The 16,340-nt window shown below is 38.4% G+C and overlaps 1 protein-coding gene across 2 annotated transcripts in view; it reads right to left on the bottom strand.

Annotated features, from left to right (window-relative positions):
• The window catches only part of MACROD2 (mono-ADP ribosylhydrolase 2), a 2,080,661-nt gene that overhangs the window by 1,336,178 nt on the left and 728,143 nt on the right, over window positions 1-16,340 (bottom strand). For both annotated transcript variants that reach the window (XM_073878419.1, XM_073878420.1), the window contains exon 5: window positions 3,480-3,596. In XM_073878419.1, the coding sequence (XP_073734520.1) occupies window positions 3,480-3,596 (117 nt within the window). The remainder of the gene's footprint in view (window positions 1-3,479; window positions 3,597-16,340) is intronic.

The raw sequence follows: 16,340 nt of genomic DNA, 5'->3' as shown, positions 1-16,340 counted from the left end.
AAAAAAAAATCTCTGCCCTCATTTTCACAGGGGAAGACAGACAAAAAACAAAATCGGTAAGTAAATGATACCAAGTATTTGAAGGTTAAATACTACAGATATGCGATTATAAATAAAACAAAAAAGCAATTATAAGCAGGTTGTTTTGGGCAATACTGGAGGTTACATTTGAGCAATGGTTTGAAGTAGGTGAGGGAGCAAGCCAGATAGGTATGTAGAAGAATAGAATTCTAGGCGGAGGAAACACTAATGCAAATGCATTACAGGTCAGAAAAGCAACCTGTGTGGCCAAGAAGAGGACAGAGGCAGATGATGTCCAAGATGCAAGGAGGGCTACAACGCTTAGAGTCTTATAGACGATTATGAGGACTCTGGACTTAGGAATATCAGTCTACCAGCACCAGGCAGAATGCAATGCAGGAGGGAAAGAATTAGTAGAGGCAACATTTGCAAAACTATTTTCCAGGTGAAAAGTTCTGAAACTATTCATTTGATCACTCATTCATTCACATTAATTCAGCACATATTCAGGAAACATTGTGCTAGATATTGACACTAAAACTGTGACTCTGATAGACAAACTTCTCCCACATGAAGTTGGCCCTCTGGTAGAATGATGATAGCATGAATAGAAAGGTTCCACATGTTGATAAGCTTCTAAAACTCTATAGAAATCTAAATTTTATTATGAATCTAATATTGTAAAAGAAAAGGTCCCAAAAGGTCCAACTGTATAAAAAGTCCTTAGTCTACCTCTTAAGTCATTTCTTTAGCAATCACATTTAATGAAATATTCACCAATATTCTTTCCACTCTTATGATTATTTTGAAAAGAATGATTGGATATTGCACATCAAAAGAAATCAAAATATCCAAACAATGAGGAATAAACTAAATCTCTGAGGCTTATCTTTCTACCAATTATGATGAGTCACAATATAGACTACAAACATGATTAATTCAAATATAAGCATTAAAAAAAGATTAATTTAGCAAGCATAAAAGAAGCAAAGACCAGTCCAAAATTACCAAGTTTGTCTGTAACCTAGACAACAGCGTTTTCCAAACAAATTGCTGATGCATGAAGATATTATCATTGGTGGCTGGATGACTGGCTTTAGTACGCCCATAATGATAAATCTGCTGTCACAGAGGACAGATAGGAACTAGTTTCTGCTGTCAAACTGTCATGGAATTATTAAATATAGAGGGGGAAAATGACCCAAACAGTATGTAATGAGCTCCCTTTCATTCTCTCTCTACAAAAGCACATCTGTGGATTGTTAATGACTCTGAAATGGATGAACCAAATTGATGAGAAAGAAAAACATCTTTCAGGGGTAGGAGAAGGGAAAATGAACACACACACACACAATGTTTATAAAATACAATTTAAAATATAAAGGCTTGTGAAAGTACTGTGGAAAACTATAAAGTGGCACACAGATGTAAGCTATTATTACTCATTTCCATATTGCTTGATTGCTTTCTTTGCTTTTCTTTATGTTTCCAATATAGATCATTAATCTTTCAAAATATAGAGAAATACCAAGACTTATTCACAAGTAGTCCATGTGTGTGACTTTCATGAGGTGGCCCTGCCATCCCAAGTCTGGTCCTTTCTATGGTGCTGGATGATTTTCTTCCTAGATGTGCCCTGTGGCCTGTGCACAGCGACTTGAATGTGTATAAGGCTCTCATTATCTCAGTTCACACAGATTTGGTACCAAGTCCTGTGGACTGACTTTTGCTAACTAGAGTCCTTGTGCCACAAAGACTCAGTTGGCCCGGGGTCCCCAGGAAAGCCACACCTTGGCTCAGAGTTATGACTCAATCATGAAACTCCTCAAGCATAGGTCTTGGTGTCATTGATCTTCATACCTCCCTCAATAACCCTGAACTAAGCTGGATGATTTAGAGGGCTGTCAGACAGGAGCAAGCACATTAGACAGAATCATCATGGCATCAACCCATACACTAAAGCCATCATTTTATTTGGTCGTATTTAGTGATACTGAGGTTATCTGTCTTCAGAAATCTCAGAGGTAAAGAATTTCTTACTTGTGCTTTAATACATAAGAAAGTAGTAAAGCAGTAGGAAACCAGGCCTTATTCATTAGTTTAAGGACAGACACAAGTCTGAAAGTAATCAATAATCTGCTTGTTCTCAGGGCAGTATCAGTTAGCTATATCACAAAGGTAATATGGTGTTAAAAAGAAAAAATGACCAATATTTGTAAACATAGAGACATATAATCCTGGAAAGGGAAATCACCTTTAATACTCAGGTTTTCTGACTCAAAGGGAGAACTGTTTGGAACACCACTGTACACAAAGGACTTTATTTGACATAAATATACATTTCAAGTGGGAGTGAGGGGCCATTTGGTACATGATTTGACTCTTTCACATAAGGTAAAAACACTAAGAAAGAAAGAAAAGTGAGAAGTTGAGAAGCCACTGAAGGAAAAATTAAACAGTATATAGTTGATATACATTCACTAGAACCCACTGTGAGAAATACAGAATGCAGTATTATAATGTTTATAAAGAAAAAATATCATTTTAATATATGACATTTACTACAAAACCTCAGATTTAAACATTATTTAAAGTAATCTTTAAAATATAACACACTATCTCTCCACTCACACATATCCATAGGAAATTCATTCTTACACAACCTGTCTATACAGAGCCCAACAAGTATCCTACAGATAGTGTTATAATTTTTCAGTCATGTTTTCTCCACTGCAAAAAAACCGAAAAACAAAAACTCACTTCACTTTTACATAAAATGTATTCACAGACCCAGGCAGTATCATAAGAAGCAGATGAATAGAATAAACAATTAATTGGTGTCACAATTTCCAAATCAATGAACACCTTAACAGTGCAATGAAACCCTTTACCTCCACCCGCCAAGCCCTGAAGGTTATGTGATTAAAAAATCCGTGCCTTTAACCTACTCCTAAGTATTTTTATTCCACACCACCCCACTCGATTGGCTAAACGACTAGGCAACAAGGTCAATCAAATGCAATACTTCTCTCTATTCAAATATAATGGAAATTTTGACCATTCCACATTCAAAGAGCAAATACATTCTCACACTGACAACCACATTCCATTGGCTTTTCCTGAAAGCAAAGTGTGACAGATGTCTTGGCTGTAATTGCCAATCAGCCTTTACATGGCAGCTGAAAACACAATACATCACTTTGATCTCCTTTGTTCTAAACACATCCACAATCAAGAAACCTGAACAAGGAATAAGAAATTGGCATCACTTCCAGAAGCTGTCACTCCATGGCACTTAAATGCTATAATATATATTTTGCTCATATTTTTATTTCTCTGTTTCAGAGACACTCTGTCGAAGACCTGAACAAAAATCTCCTACACTCACATATGATACATATATATTTAAAGAACTACTTGGAGCACACATTTTATGGGTTCCCAAGGGCTGTACTCACATTTTGCTGGCAGGTCGTAGCCACATGTGATTTTTGCATGTCCAGTTTCACAGCCATTCAGGTTACGGCATTCAGCCAGTAAACAGGGCCCAGCTGCTCTGTGAATACAGCCATCCACTAGGGGAGAGAGAAAAAAGTTAGCTCGTTTTGTCCTTTTGGAAGTAAATGCAAAACCCGAGACAGGAAGATAAAAGGAACTCAATTTGTTCCTCTTGAAAATCACCGTGTCTCATGGAAGAAAACCCGTGACGTCCAATCCTTCAAACACTATATTTTCGTGTGTGTGTGTGTGTGTGTGTGTGTGTGTGTGTGTGTGTGGTGAGCAGAGGTAGAAGGGTTACAGAAGTCATGCAGTGTGCTGGTAAACATTAAGCGGCAGTTTCTCTTGGGATGGGGGAATCCCTGATTTGCCATTTCCACTCCCAATTGTGTAAATATCCCCACCATGCCCAATTTCATACTATCAACTTGAGGTCACTGAACACAGGGTGCGAATGAAATGCTAACAATTCTGTCTCCCAAGCTGGTAAGTATTGTGTCTGACATACCACAGGTTATAGAAGAAAAAGGTCGAGAAGAAAGTGAGCACAGCACTCTAAAACATCCATATTCACCTCAAAACGAAGAATAGAATTAAAACCATTAAAAAAAGAACCAGACCTCCGAGTTCCCCCTCGCCCGCCCAACAGCAGGACACAAACACAGCTGTGTTTCTGCAGCTGACAGGGCACTAGATGATAGGCAAGGGTAGCTTGGGTCTTAGTAAACGCCCATAAAACCACCCTCACTCACCTGACAGCAACTAAGCCAAGAACTTGAGCTGTTCCTGCCCTTGCTCCACAAATTGAACAGCTTCCTTCCTTTCACCAACCTGAAGTCTCATCAGTCCTCTGGCCTCTGCATCCTTCCCCTTCACATCTGGCCTACACAGTGAGACTCACCTTTCAAAAACACAAATCTGATGCTGTTGGAAATTAAGACTTTATATGACTGGATGGGGCGGGCGTGAGTGCACAGATGGGAAGGCTCAAAGATCATATGCACATACATTAGGAAATTGAAAACTTGGGTTCTTAGTTGTTGTTGAATGGACCTCTTGGACTGAAAGGAAATGCAAGATTGTTAAATGAAGGGTAAAGTGAGAAAGAGGTAGAGAGTAAGAGTAAGTTGGGATGTGAAAATAAACCAGGATATTAAGAGATCTGAAGATGTCCCCCTCTCTCCACAGTCCACAACACCATGGAATTGACCCAGAGAATCCTCAGTGTTCCAATGCTCATTCTTTCACTGTTCAGTCATACACATACTCACACATACAATTTTTCTCTTCCAAAAAAAGCTTAATAAATTTTGTTCAAACTCTTTCACATAGCAATTCTACTTTTTAAAAAAAAATATTCTATGGAATAATTAACACAAGTGCAAAACCTACAACTCTAAGAATGTCAAGTTGTTTATAATAGTGGAAACTTGGAACTTCTCAGAGAGCTAGTTAGATAAATCAAAATCCATCAGTGCAATACTATTATGCAGCTGCTAAAAAGAATGGGCCAACTCTGTATGTAAATAGTCCTAAACATGGAAAGATTTCGAAATGAAATGTCAGGTTTAGAAGAGTACATAAATCATGCAGTCACAGTTTTGCTTACAAAGTTACACACACACACACACACACACACACACACACACACACGCACCCCAAAGATATACCAAAATATAAAAAGTGATCATGAGATGGGAAACAGAGGGTGAGACTATTAGGAAAAAAATTAGGCCCTAATTTATGTTTGAATTTTTTTTTACAAGAGCATCAAAAGAAGTATTTTAAACTGAAAAATTTTTCTTGGCAAAGAGATAATTAGTTACTTAGTTTGAAATGGATATTTAAAATAGGATTTGCTAGTGTATTTAATCATATGCTGTCAAATATTGTCTACATTATTTAGATGGCAGTATAATGCAGTTTGTAGATATCTAATTCTCAAAATCTTCACGTTATACTAGCATTCATGACTGCATTAGATCAATGAAAAAACGGCCAAAGAGCTATTTAATAATAATGACTTCAGCTTAAATTTCTTGAGTGCATCTATATGCCAGCCACTATACTCAGGACAACGTTACCAGCAGATACTAATTTTATCATCTGCGTTTTATAGAGGCTTAAAAGACATTAGTAACCTACCAATGTTCACAAAATACTGGCAATACGATTCAAAACCTTACCATACCCTGACCCACTATAATTCACTGCCTTTAGGACCTGAATCCAGGTAGTCTTACCTCAATCCCTGCATGTCGTATGTTGAACCACCACATTACATTGCCTGTCAGTTCCCATCAATTCTACTTATGAGTTGTAATGGTCATACAGTCACATGCACAGATCTCAAATGTGCAGTTTTGATGAGTATATACATAACAAAGGTATATACTCATGCAACCATGATACCAATAAAAATGCAAAATGTTTTCCGTCAACCCAAAAAGTTCTCCTGTGCCCTTTCCATCCAATTTCCCTTCTCACCCCACAGAGAGAGCCCCTTTTCTGATTTCAATCAGCCTAACTACGTTTTGCCTGTTACATAACTTCAAACTTCATATAAGAGATGGAGGATAGGGGCTAGCTTCTTTTACCCAGCTTATTTTTGAGATTCATCTGTGTTGTTGCATGCAATTCTACTTCATTCCTCTTTATTCCCAAGTGATATTCCACGGTTAAAAATACCATAATTGATTTATCCTTCATCTATAAATAGGCAGTGGTATATTTACAGTTTTTAGCTATTGTGAATAAATCTGCATACTTTACAAGTCCTTTTGTGCTATATGTTCTTATTCCCATTGGACAAATAACTATTAATAAAATTGCTGGGTCAGGATATATTCTACTTTATAAAGAACTAATATACAGCTTTCCTAAATGATTATACCAATTTACATGCACCCACAGCAAAGTGTGAGAGTTCAAGTTTTGACAATCCTTTGGTGTTGTCAGCCTTTTTAATTTTAGCAATTCTAATGGATATAAAGGGGTATCTCACTGTGATTTCAATTTGCATTTCCCTGATGATTAATGATGTTAAGTATCTTGCCAAGTGCTTCTTGGTCATTCATATATATTCTTTTTGGAAGTGTCTGCTCATGTCTTTTGCTAATTTTTATTGTCTTTTTTTATTACTGAGTTGTGTTAAATCTGCTATTAGCTCCATCTAATTTTTCTTTTTAATTTCAGAGATGTATTTTTTAGATCTTGAGATTTGCCTTTGGTTCTTTTTCTTACAGTTTTCATATCACTCCTGAATTTTCCCATCTCCTCACCCATCTTTTCATGAAAATGCCTTCACAGATTCTGCATAGTGATTTTAACATCCTATCTGACAATTCCAGTGTCTGTCAGCTATGAGTTTGTTTATATTGACTGCTTTTTCCCCATGACTCTGGGTCACATTTTCTTGTTCCTTTGCATGTCCAGTAATTACTGATGACATATAAACACTGTAAAGACGTTGTAAAGGCTTTAAATTATATTATCTTCCTCCAAACATCATTGAAGTTTGCTCCTACGAACAGATTACTGCCAGGTAACAGGGAGGCCTAAGTTTAGGCTTTGTTAAGGCAGGTTTATTCCAGTTTTCCTTTACTTCTAGGATGTGGTCTTTACTCCTAAAGCATGAAACTTCCAGAGTTTCAATGGAAGACCCAAGTGTTCGTCAATTCCCTCTAACTCGATGGAGCTAAAATTCTGAACTCTATATTCCTGAAGTGAGAAACTGAATGTTCTGCTCAGTTCTTTCAGCCTTCTGGCTCTCGTTTACTTCCTGGGCTCCTTGGACTCTTTATCTGTATGTACATGGACAGTTTAAGGCTCTGCCAAAGATTATAGGTATTCATTTACAGATTTGGGGGCTCCCTCCTCTGTGACTCTCTCCCTTCAGGAATCCTAATCTCAATTCCTAGTCATTCTGACAACACTGAATTCAGTCCTATGATGCCTAAAACCGATAAAACTACTGTTTTTTTCCTTTGAGCCCTATCAGCCACTTCCCATGTGGGGCACAGAGGGCCTGTGGGGTCAAAGCTATTTAAATGTGGATCTTACCCAGTGTGGTTTCCTTCTTTGGAAGGTAGAATCCTTTTTAGTTTCAGCTTGCTTTTAGTTGCTGTCTAGTGCCAATAAACAGTTCCTGACGTTGCTTTTATATTTTGTCAAGAATTTTAAATTACTATTGGTAGGAAGTCTACTCTGATACAAGCTAGGCTGTCATTATCAGAAGCTGGAAGTAGACGCTGCATTTTCTATTGGCTAAAACATGGTATCATATTATTTTAGAGCTGTATGTGGCCTTTGGAAAAAGTACATGGGAGAAAAAAGGAAATGGTATTATCTATTGTATCAATTCTGTACTTAAGAGTTGGTTGTTGTGTCTTTGAAAGACAAAAAATAAATAAATAATGTCTCTATATGTATAAACTCAGTATGAGATTTTAAAATTCTCTAACCTATTGTCAATTCTTTTGCTCGACTTATTTTTCCTAAAATGCAAATCTGATTTCATCACTTCCATACTAAAGTAGTGTTTGCTATTTCCCATATCTTACATTATAAACCCCTTAATTACAAATTATGGTCTCTTAGACCCTTCATAAATGTGGTTCCAACTTAACCTCCCAACCTAACATCATCCCACTCTCACTCCCTTGGCATCATGTAATCTGACACATCTAAATCTTTACCATTCCCTAAACACAACACGACTTCCTTTGCAAAGTGCTCTCCACCCAGAATATCCAGCTACCCCTCGCCTGTTTCCTGCCTAGCAAGGTCTTTCTCACTGTTCCACTTCCAGTTCCAATGTTTCCTCCCCTAAAAAGCCATTCACAACATTTACAGGACACAATAATGTCTTTTTATGTTCCCATATTCTGGTGTGTACCCTTATTTTCATACTTACAAATTGTTTTATAGCTCTTGTATAAACACAGCAGACTGGTTATATGTTAGCAAGTCTCTCTTGCTTTAGTCATTCAGCTCCTTGAAGGTACAGGAGGTGGCTTATTCTTGTTGTATCCCTCGTTATCTTTTTTTAAAAGACTGTATTTATTTATTTGAGAGAAAGGGAGAGAGAGCACAAGCAGGGGGAGCAAGCAGCAGAGGAAGAGGGAGAAGCAGGCTCCTGGATGAGCAGGGAGCCCAATGTGGGGCTTGATCCCAGGCCCCCGGGATTATGACCTGAGCTGAAGGCAGATGCCTAACTGACTGAGCCACCCAGGAGCCCCTATATCCCTAGTTATCTTAAGAACTGACTTTTTATAAGTATTTAATACAAGTTGAATTAAATGCAAGTAAATTTGGGAGGAAAACTAGTGTAGCTTTTTTTTTTTTTTTTTTTTTTTAATAATACTGAAGAAGTAATCAGGCTAGTTAAATCCAAAGAACCAGAAATGGAAAAGCAAAGTTAAATACACAGCCACAATGTGTGGTCACAAATCTAGTGATGAGCTTCCATATTAAAAGTGTTAACAATTCACAGAATCTGAAAATTCACCCATTTCCCCATGTCTGGTGCAGCCCAGTAGAAAATCTGCTCCTTTACCTTCCCCTAGGGTCAGCCTAACATCAGGCTGGGTAGTGGCAAGATGTGAGACATAACACGGCTGTAATTTTTTCATTTCTCCCACCCCCAGTCCCCAGGTGGGAGGGGAAAGAGGACCAACAGTTAGCATTTACACTGCCATAGAAGATATTCAGTCTGACCCAAAATGTCTAAACCCAATTACAACCAAAAAACAAAAACAACTAACCAAACAAAAAACCCAAGACCAAAAGTCTAAATGAGAAACGAAAGTTGAGCACAATTTTCCAGAGAGCAATAGGACTACTGATGCCTCTTAGCCTATAAAAGAAATATTCACATAGGAACAAAAAGAAAAGACGACTAACCTCCATAAATAAATATGTTCACTTGAAGTCCACTTATTTTTCTTTCTGGTTAAATAGTTAGAAAGCAACTCCCAGCCTCCCTTGTAGTGAAGTTGTGTGAGGTCATGAGTTTGAGTTGTGTTCAAAGGAGTATCAGTAAAAATGATGTAACTACTTCTATGTCCAATCCCTAAAACTCCTACACCCAGTCTTCCACATCATCTTCTGTTGTCTGCAGGCTGCACGCAGAGGATTCATTGGAAGACTCTAATTCCCCAGGAGATGGTATAGCAACTAAACAGAAAGTGCCTGAATCCCTAAATGACTGTGTGGAACAGAGCTCCACCTCACCCCCACTTCCCATATTCGACAGTCAGTCCAGGGATAGGCAAAATTTCATTATTAAAGCCACTGAGATTTGGGGATGTATGTAACATAGTTTGTCTTGACTGATACTTGTACTTCTATTGTAAATATCCCAATGATAATTTTCATTCAACTTGATTACTGCTATTTTTTAAATTTGTATGCAAAAAAATTTTAGATTTTACTACTAGAAAGAACATATTATCTTAGCCAAGTTCATTTCCTTAAGTATGCCTCAGAGTTCTTAATCATGCTAGACACTGAGGACTCCATGAACACCAAAGCCAGCCTGCCCTATTCATTCAAATAGTTGTTCCTCTCACTTTGTGATTGAAACCAGACTAATAGAAGATAAAGGCTGAGGACTGCCTAGCAAACTGTCTGTGCTATGATCAGCTAGGAATGGAGTGAACACTGAAGTCACTCATAGAGCTGCTCTTCATCAGGGCTAAGAGGAGTCTGGCTGCAACTTCTTCCAAAAACCAGGTTTTCTGCTGTACTGACAAACCTGCCTTTGCCATCCTGACAGAAAGGCCAAAATGCTTGCAGGCAGATGGTTAACTAAGGCAAGGGCCTTTGACTCCTGGCATATTTCCTCCAGTTATCTAACAACATCTAAATCCAGAAGACTTCAGCCTACTAATTATACCATCTTGGGTAGGTTTCCTTACACCATAGCCTAGAGAATTAGACTGTCTCTGGATGGGATAGAAAGACGGGTTTTGGTTGTACTTGAGGGGAGATTGTTTTTTAACTTTTGTCACTAGTACCTTGGAGTGTAGAGTTTGAATGTTCTTATAGGATGGTCTTAACCCACTATTCAAATAGCTAAAATAAAGACAAAAGAGATGGGACATGAAACCACATCAATTTTTCTGACCTAAGATTTATATTACCCCATACAGTCCAATCTGCCTCTTTGGCCTTCCTCAGGTAAAGCTCCCCATTTTACTTACAGATGAATAAATTGATCCTGAAAATAGGAAAGAAAGACAAGCCACAAAGCACTGAATGGGAATATTTCAGATACATTGGACCAGTAAGTGTAAGAGCTAGCAAAAAAAAGGAACCAGGGAAGATTTCTAAATATGTGTTTTGAAAAATGCTAAACACATTATATAGCAAAATCCAGTTATTTTATAAATTGGCCCTATGAGCTCTCTTATTTGTCTTACGAAGACAAATTTTTAAACAGTTTTTAACAAGGGGGATTTTGAAGTTCTTGGATCTGTACATATTCATTTAATCTCCTTTTGTAAATAAAAGACAGTAACTTAATCTAAAACCAGCCACATGAATCACATTAGCCTGAAAAATAAGAGACTCTCTCATTGAATATATCTTTTAGAAGCCCAAGAGAATACAACAGAGTTCTTTCCAAATCAAATCAACATAAATTTATTAAACAAATACCTCGCACAAAGCATTCTGCAAGAAGCTGTGAAGAAATCAAATGATGGTAATAATATGTCACATCTTTTGAGGATTTACCATGTGCCTTCTGGTGTGCTAAGTGACCTGCAAGCTTTTCCTGTATAAGAAAGAGGCAGTGCTGAAAAGTGTAAAGAGGATGGTTCTAGAGTCAAACGGCAGAGGCTTGTGTCCCAGTGCCATCATTATAGCTCCCCATACTTTGATTTTTCCCTCTGCAAAATAGGGCCCTTTTAGGACCTCTCTTCAAAATCATAGGGTTTTTGTGAGCAAATGAGTTATTACATGACAACCACTTTAAATAATGCTTGGCATGTAGCAAGCATGTAGTAAATGTTGGCTATGTTATTACATTTAATATCATAGACTTCTTGACAAGTAAGATCTATTAGGATGACTACTTAACAAAGAAGAGTATGTTAAGGAGTTAGTTCAAGACACACAGAAGATGGGGTCAGAATCCAGGTTTGCTCGAACTTAATCTATATTCTTAATCCTTATTTTCTTTTACCGCCATTCATGCAAAGAAGTATAACCATGGCCCCTTTCCTTGGGAGGCAAGTGAATAGGACAGACAGGCTCAGAATCATGTTTTCACTGAAATAAAAAGTAATTGACACTATATAGAATATCTTAGTTATGGAGAGTATGTTTTTTAATAGATCAAAAAATTAGAGCAATAGGTCACATGTTAATGTGTTACTTTTTATAAAGTCCTTTGATAAAATGACCACATATTTCAACTCTCAAAACAATCTTACAAGGTGGTCCTGGACTTTATTACGTTTCCCATTTTATAGCTGAAGAAACTGAACCAGTGTAAAAGTAAATGTCTAAGCCATCCACCTGTTAAGTGGCAAATATGAATACAAGTTTCATTGTTCTTAAAGTGTGGTCAATATCACTTGGGAAGCCTGAAAAAGAAGTGGATTCCTAGACCCAACCTCAAATCTAACAGGGTCAGTCTCCCTAGCAGTGGGATCCCAGAATCTGCATTTAATAATCTCAACAGATAGCACGATGCACACTACCAACAGAGAACTTTGAGAATCACTCCTCTATACTACATTGTTTGACAAACCTCCAAAGAGTGGTGAGTAGTTGGGCCTGTGGCAAGTGATCTGAGAATTCGCTGGATGCACAAAGTCACAAGACATAGCTCTACCAAATCAGAAGATACCCTTTAACTAGAGCTATATTCCCCTATGAGTCCTAATCAATTATTGAAAGAATCCCTGCCCTTAACAGTTTGCTGTTAGAGCAGGCAATGTTAACTGAAAATAGAACTGAATTCCAGCAGCAAATAGGATTTTAATTAAATGCTGTTTCACTCAAAGATAGATACAGTAGTCATGAAATGCCTCAGGCATAAAGAGGTCCTTGGTGTATGGTCTCCAAAGTAAGGTCACAAGACATCAATACAGGGGATGGAAGAATATATTTAAACTTTACTTGATATTTATAATTTTTATCTAAAAAGATAAGAATGAAGTTGAAGGTTACTAATATTTAACACAGATTGACAATAGCACTTGTATATAATTTACAAGTAAAGACAGACATTTTATAAGTGCATGCTCAAAAAATTTTTACTGAGAGTAGAGGGTGGAGCAATATGGCAGAGGAGTAGGAGACCTGGATTTCGTCTGGTCTCAGGAATTCAGCTGAATAGGGATCAAACCATTCTGAACACCAACGAACTCAACAGGAGATTGAAGAAGAGAGTAGCAACAACTCTCTGAACAGAGACCCGACCACTTACTGGAAGATAGGACATGCGGAGAAGTGAATCCGAGCCGATATTCCGGAGGATAGACAGTGGTGGAGGGGACCTCCGTCAGCCGCTTCTGGCAAGTGCTACAAAATTGGAACTTTTAGAAGTCGGTTCCACAGAGGGACGTCACTCCAGTGGCTAAGTGGGAAGTGGAACCCTCGCGGGACAGTGTGGTCACAGGACCCTCGGGGTCACAGAAAGACCGGGGGTGCCTGAGTGCAGCAAAGCTCCCAGGTATCCGAGCGGGGAACCTGGCTGCAGAGACGGAGCCGAGGCGCGGGCTCTCAGCTCGAGGTTGCCATAAACTGTGATCCGTGGCCCAGTCGGGCCACTGTGCCTCCAGCAGGGACCCAACAAGCAGGAAAGCTGGGGAGACTCCCCTCCCTCCTCCAGGAGGAGTGGCGTGGGAGTGCACCGCAGGGATCTGCTGGGTTTGGAGACTCCACACGGGGTTGGGTGCCAGAGATAGAAACACTCAGTCACAGGACGGGTGAGCACAGAGTGCGGCCGGAGACCAGGGAGACGGGAGTGACTGCTTTTCTCTGGGGGCGCACTGAGGAGCGGGGCCCCAAGTTCTCAGATCCTCCGGGCAGAGAGTGGTAGGCCACCATTTTCACCCTGGTCCTCCAAAGCTGTACCGAGACTTGCAGGGAACAAAAGCTCCTGAGAGCAAACCAGAGCAGCTTGCTTAGCCTGGAGGGACAAGGGCGGGGCAATTCTGCCTCCAGCAAAGACCTTTGGGAACCACGGCAACAGGCCCTTCCCCCAGAAGATCAGCGAGAACAGCCAGCAGGCCAAGACCAAGTTTACCGATCAAGGAGAACGGGAGAACTCCAGCGCTAGGGGAATACTGCACATAGAATTCATGGCTTTTTTACCATGGTAGTTTTTCAAAGTTAATTTTTTTAACTGTTCTTTGTTTTTGTTTTTTTTTTGAATTTTTCTTTTTCCCTTTTTCAACCAACATATTGTCAATCCCTTTTATAAAAAAACGTTTTTTATTTTTCGTTTTTGGAGTCATGTTTTATCCCTTCGTAGTAGTTACCCTTATTTTCGCATATATATATAAGTTCTTCTCTCTTTAAAATTTTGATATACAGTTTCTTCTAAGAGATCAAAATATACCCTAAATCACTAGTGTATGGCTTTGTTCTAGTCTCCTGCCTGATCACACTCTGTCTCATTTTTTTTCTTTTTTTTTTAATCTTTTTCTTTCTTCTTTCAAACAACTTCTTATCAATTCCATTTATGAAACATTTTATAATTTTCATCTTTACAATCATCTTCCGTCCCTTCATTGTATCAAACCTTATTCTGTACATATATAAGTCTTTCTTCCTTTAAAATTTTAGGAGGCACTTTCTTCTAACAGACCAAAATACACCCAAAATCTAGTGTGTGCCACTGATCTATGCACTACCTGATCATATTTGATCATATTCTGTTTTTTTGTTTTGTTTTGTTCTGTTTTTGTTTCTTTTGATCTTTTTCTTTTTCTTTTTTTTTTCTCTTTCTTTTTTCTTTCTTTCCCTTTCTTTTCCCCTGGTTTCAGGTCTTTTTTGTATAGAGTATATTTGCTGGGGACATTGTTAAACTGTCAGCATTTAGTTCTCTCATTCATCTGTTCTCTGGATAAAATGACAAAACGAAAAAAATCACCTCAGCAAAAAGAACAAGAGGTAGTACCGTCTAGCAGGGACATACTCAATACGTACATTAGTACAATGTCGAACCTAGAGTTCAGAATCATGACTTTAAAGATACTAGCTGGGCTTGATAAAAGTGTGGAAGTTATTAGAGAAACTCTTTCTGGAGAAATAAAAGAACTAAAATCTAACCAAGTCAAAATCAAAAAGGCTATTAATGATGCGCAATCAAAAATGGGGGCACTAACTGCTAGGATAAATGAGGCAGAAGAGAGAATCAGCAATATAGAAGACCAAATGATGGAAAATAAAGACGCTAGGAAAAAGAGAGATAAATAACTACAGGATCACGAGGGCAGAATTCGAGAGATAAGCGATACGATAAGACAAAACATTAGAATAATTGGGACCCCAGAAGAAGAAGAAAGAGAGAGAGGGGCAGAAGGTATATTGGAGCAAATTATAGCAGAGAACTTCCCTAATGTGGGGAAGGAAACAGGCATCAAAATCCAGGAGGCACAGAGAACCCCTCTCAAAATCAATAAAAAGAGGTCAAAACCCAGACATCTAATACTAAAACTTACAAGTCTCAGAGACAAAGAGAAAATCCTGAAAGCAGCTCGGGAGAAGAGATATGTAACCTACAATGGTAGAAACATTAGATTGGCAACAGACCTACCCACAGAGACCTGGCAGGCCAGAAAGGAATGGCATGATATCTTTAGAGCACTAAACGAGAAAAATATGCAGCCAAGAATACTATATCCAGCTAGGCTGTCATTGAAAATAGGAGGAGAGATAAAAAGCTTCCAGGACAAACAAAAACTAAAGGAATTTGCAAACACGAAACCAGCCCTCCAAGAAATATTGAAAGGGGTCCTCTAAGCAAAGAGAGAGCCTAAAAGCAGCATAGATCAGAAAGGCACACAGACAATATACAGTCACAGTCACCTTACAGGAAATACAATGGCACTAAATTTATATCTTTCAAGAGTTACCCTGAATGTAAATGGGCTAAATGCCCCATTCAAAAGACACAGGCTATCAGATTGCATTAAAAAACAAGACCCATCAATATGCTGTCTGCAAGAGACTCATTTTAGACCCAAAGACACCCCCAGATTGAAAGTGAGGGGGTAGAAAACCATTTACCATGATAATGGACACAAAAGGAGAGCTGGGGTGGCAATTCTTATATCAGACAAATTAGATTTTAAAACAAAGACTGTAATAAGAGATGAGGAAGGAAACCGTATCCTACTTAAAGGGTCTATCCAACAAGAAGATCTAACAATTGTAAATATCTAAGCCCCTAACGTGGGAGCAGCTAATTATATAAGGCAATTAATAACAAAAGCAAAGAAACACATTGACAACAATACAATCATACTGGGGGACCTTAACACCCCCCTGACTAAAATGGACAGATCATCTAAGCAAAAGATCAACAAGGAAATAAAGACTTTCAATGAAACACTGGACCAAATGGACTTCACAGACATATTCAGAACACTCCATCCCAAAGCAACAGAATGCACATTCTTCTCTAGTGCTCATGGAACATTCTCCAGAATTGATCACATCCTAGGTCACAAATCACATCTCAACCGATACCAAAAGTTTGGGATTATTCCCTGCATATTTTCAGACCACAATGCTTTGAAACTAGAACTCAATCACAAGAATAAAGTCAGAAAGAACTCAAATACATGGAGGCTAAA

This window comes from Callorhinus ursinus, unplaced genomic scaffold (genome assembly GCF_003265705.2).
Source record: "Callorhinus ursinus isolate GAN/ISIS: 27379988/994484 unplaced genomic scaffold, GSC_fseal_2.0 scaffold29, whole genome shotgun sequence".
In the NCBI taxonomy this organism is placed as follows: Eukaryota; Metazoa; Chordata; class Mammalia; order Carnivora; family Otariidae; genus Callorhinus; species Callorhinus ursinus.
Note: the sequence above shows the minus strand (reverse complement) of the source record. Positions and strands in the feature narration are given on the sequence as shown.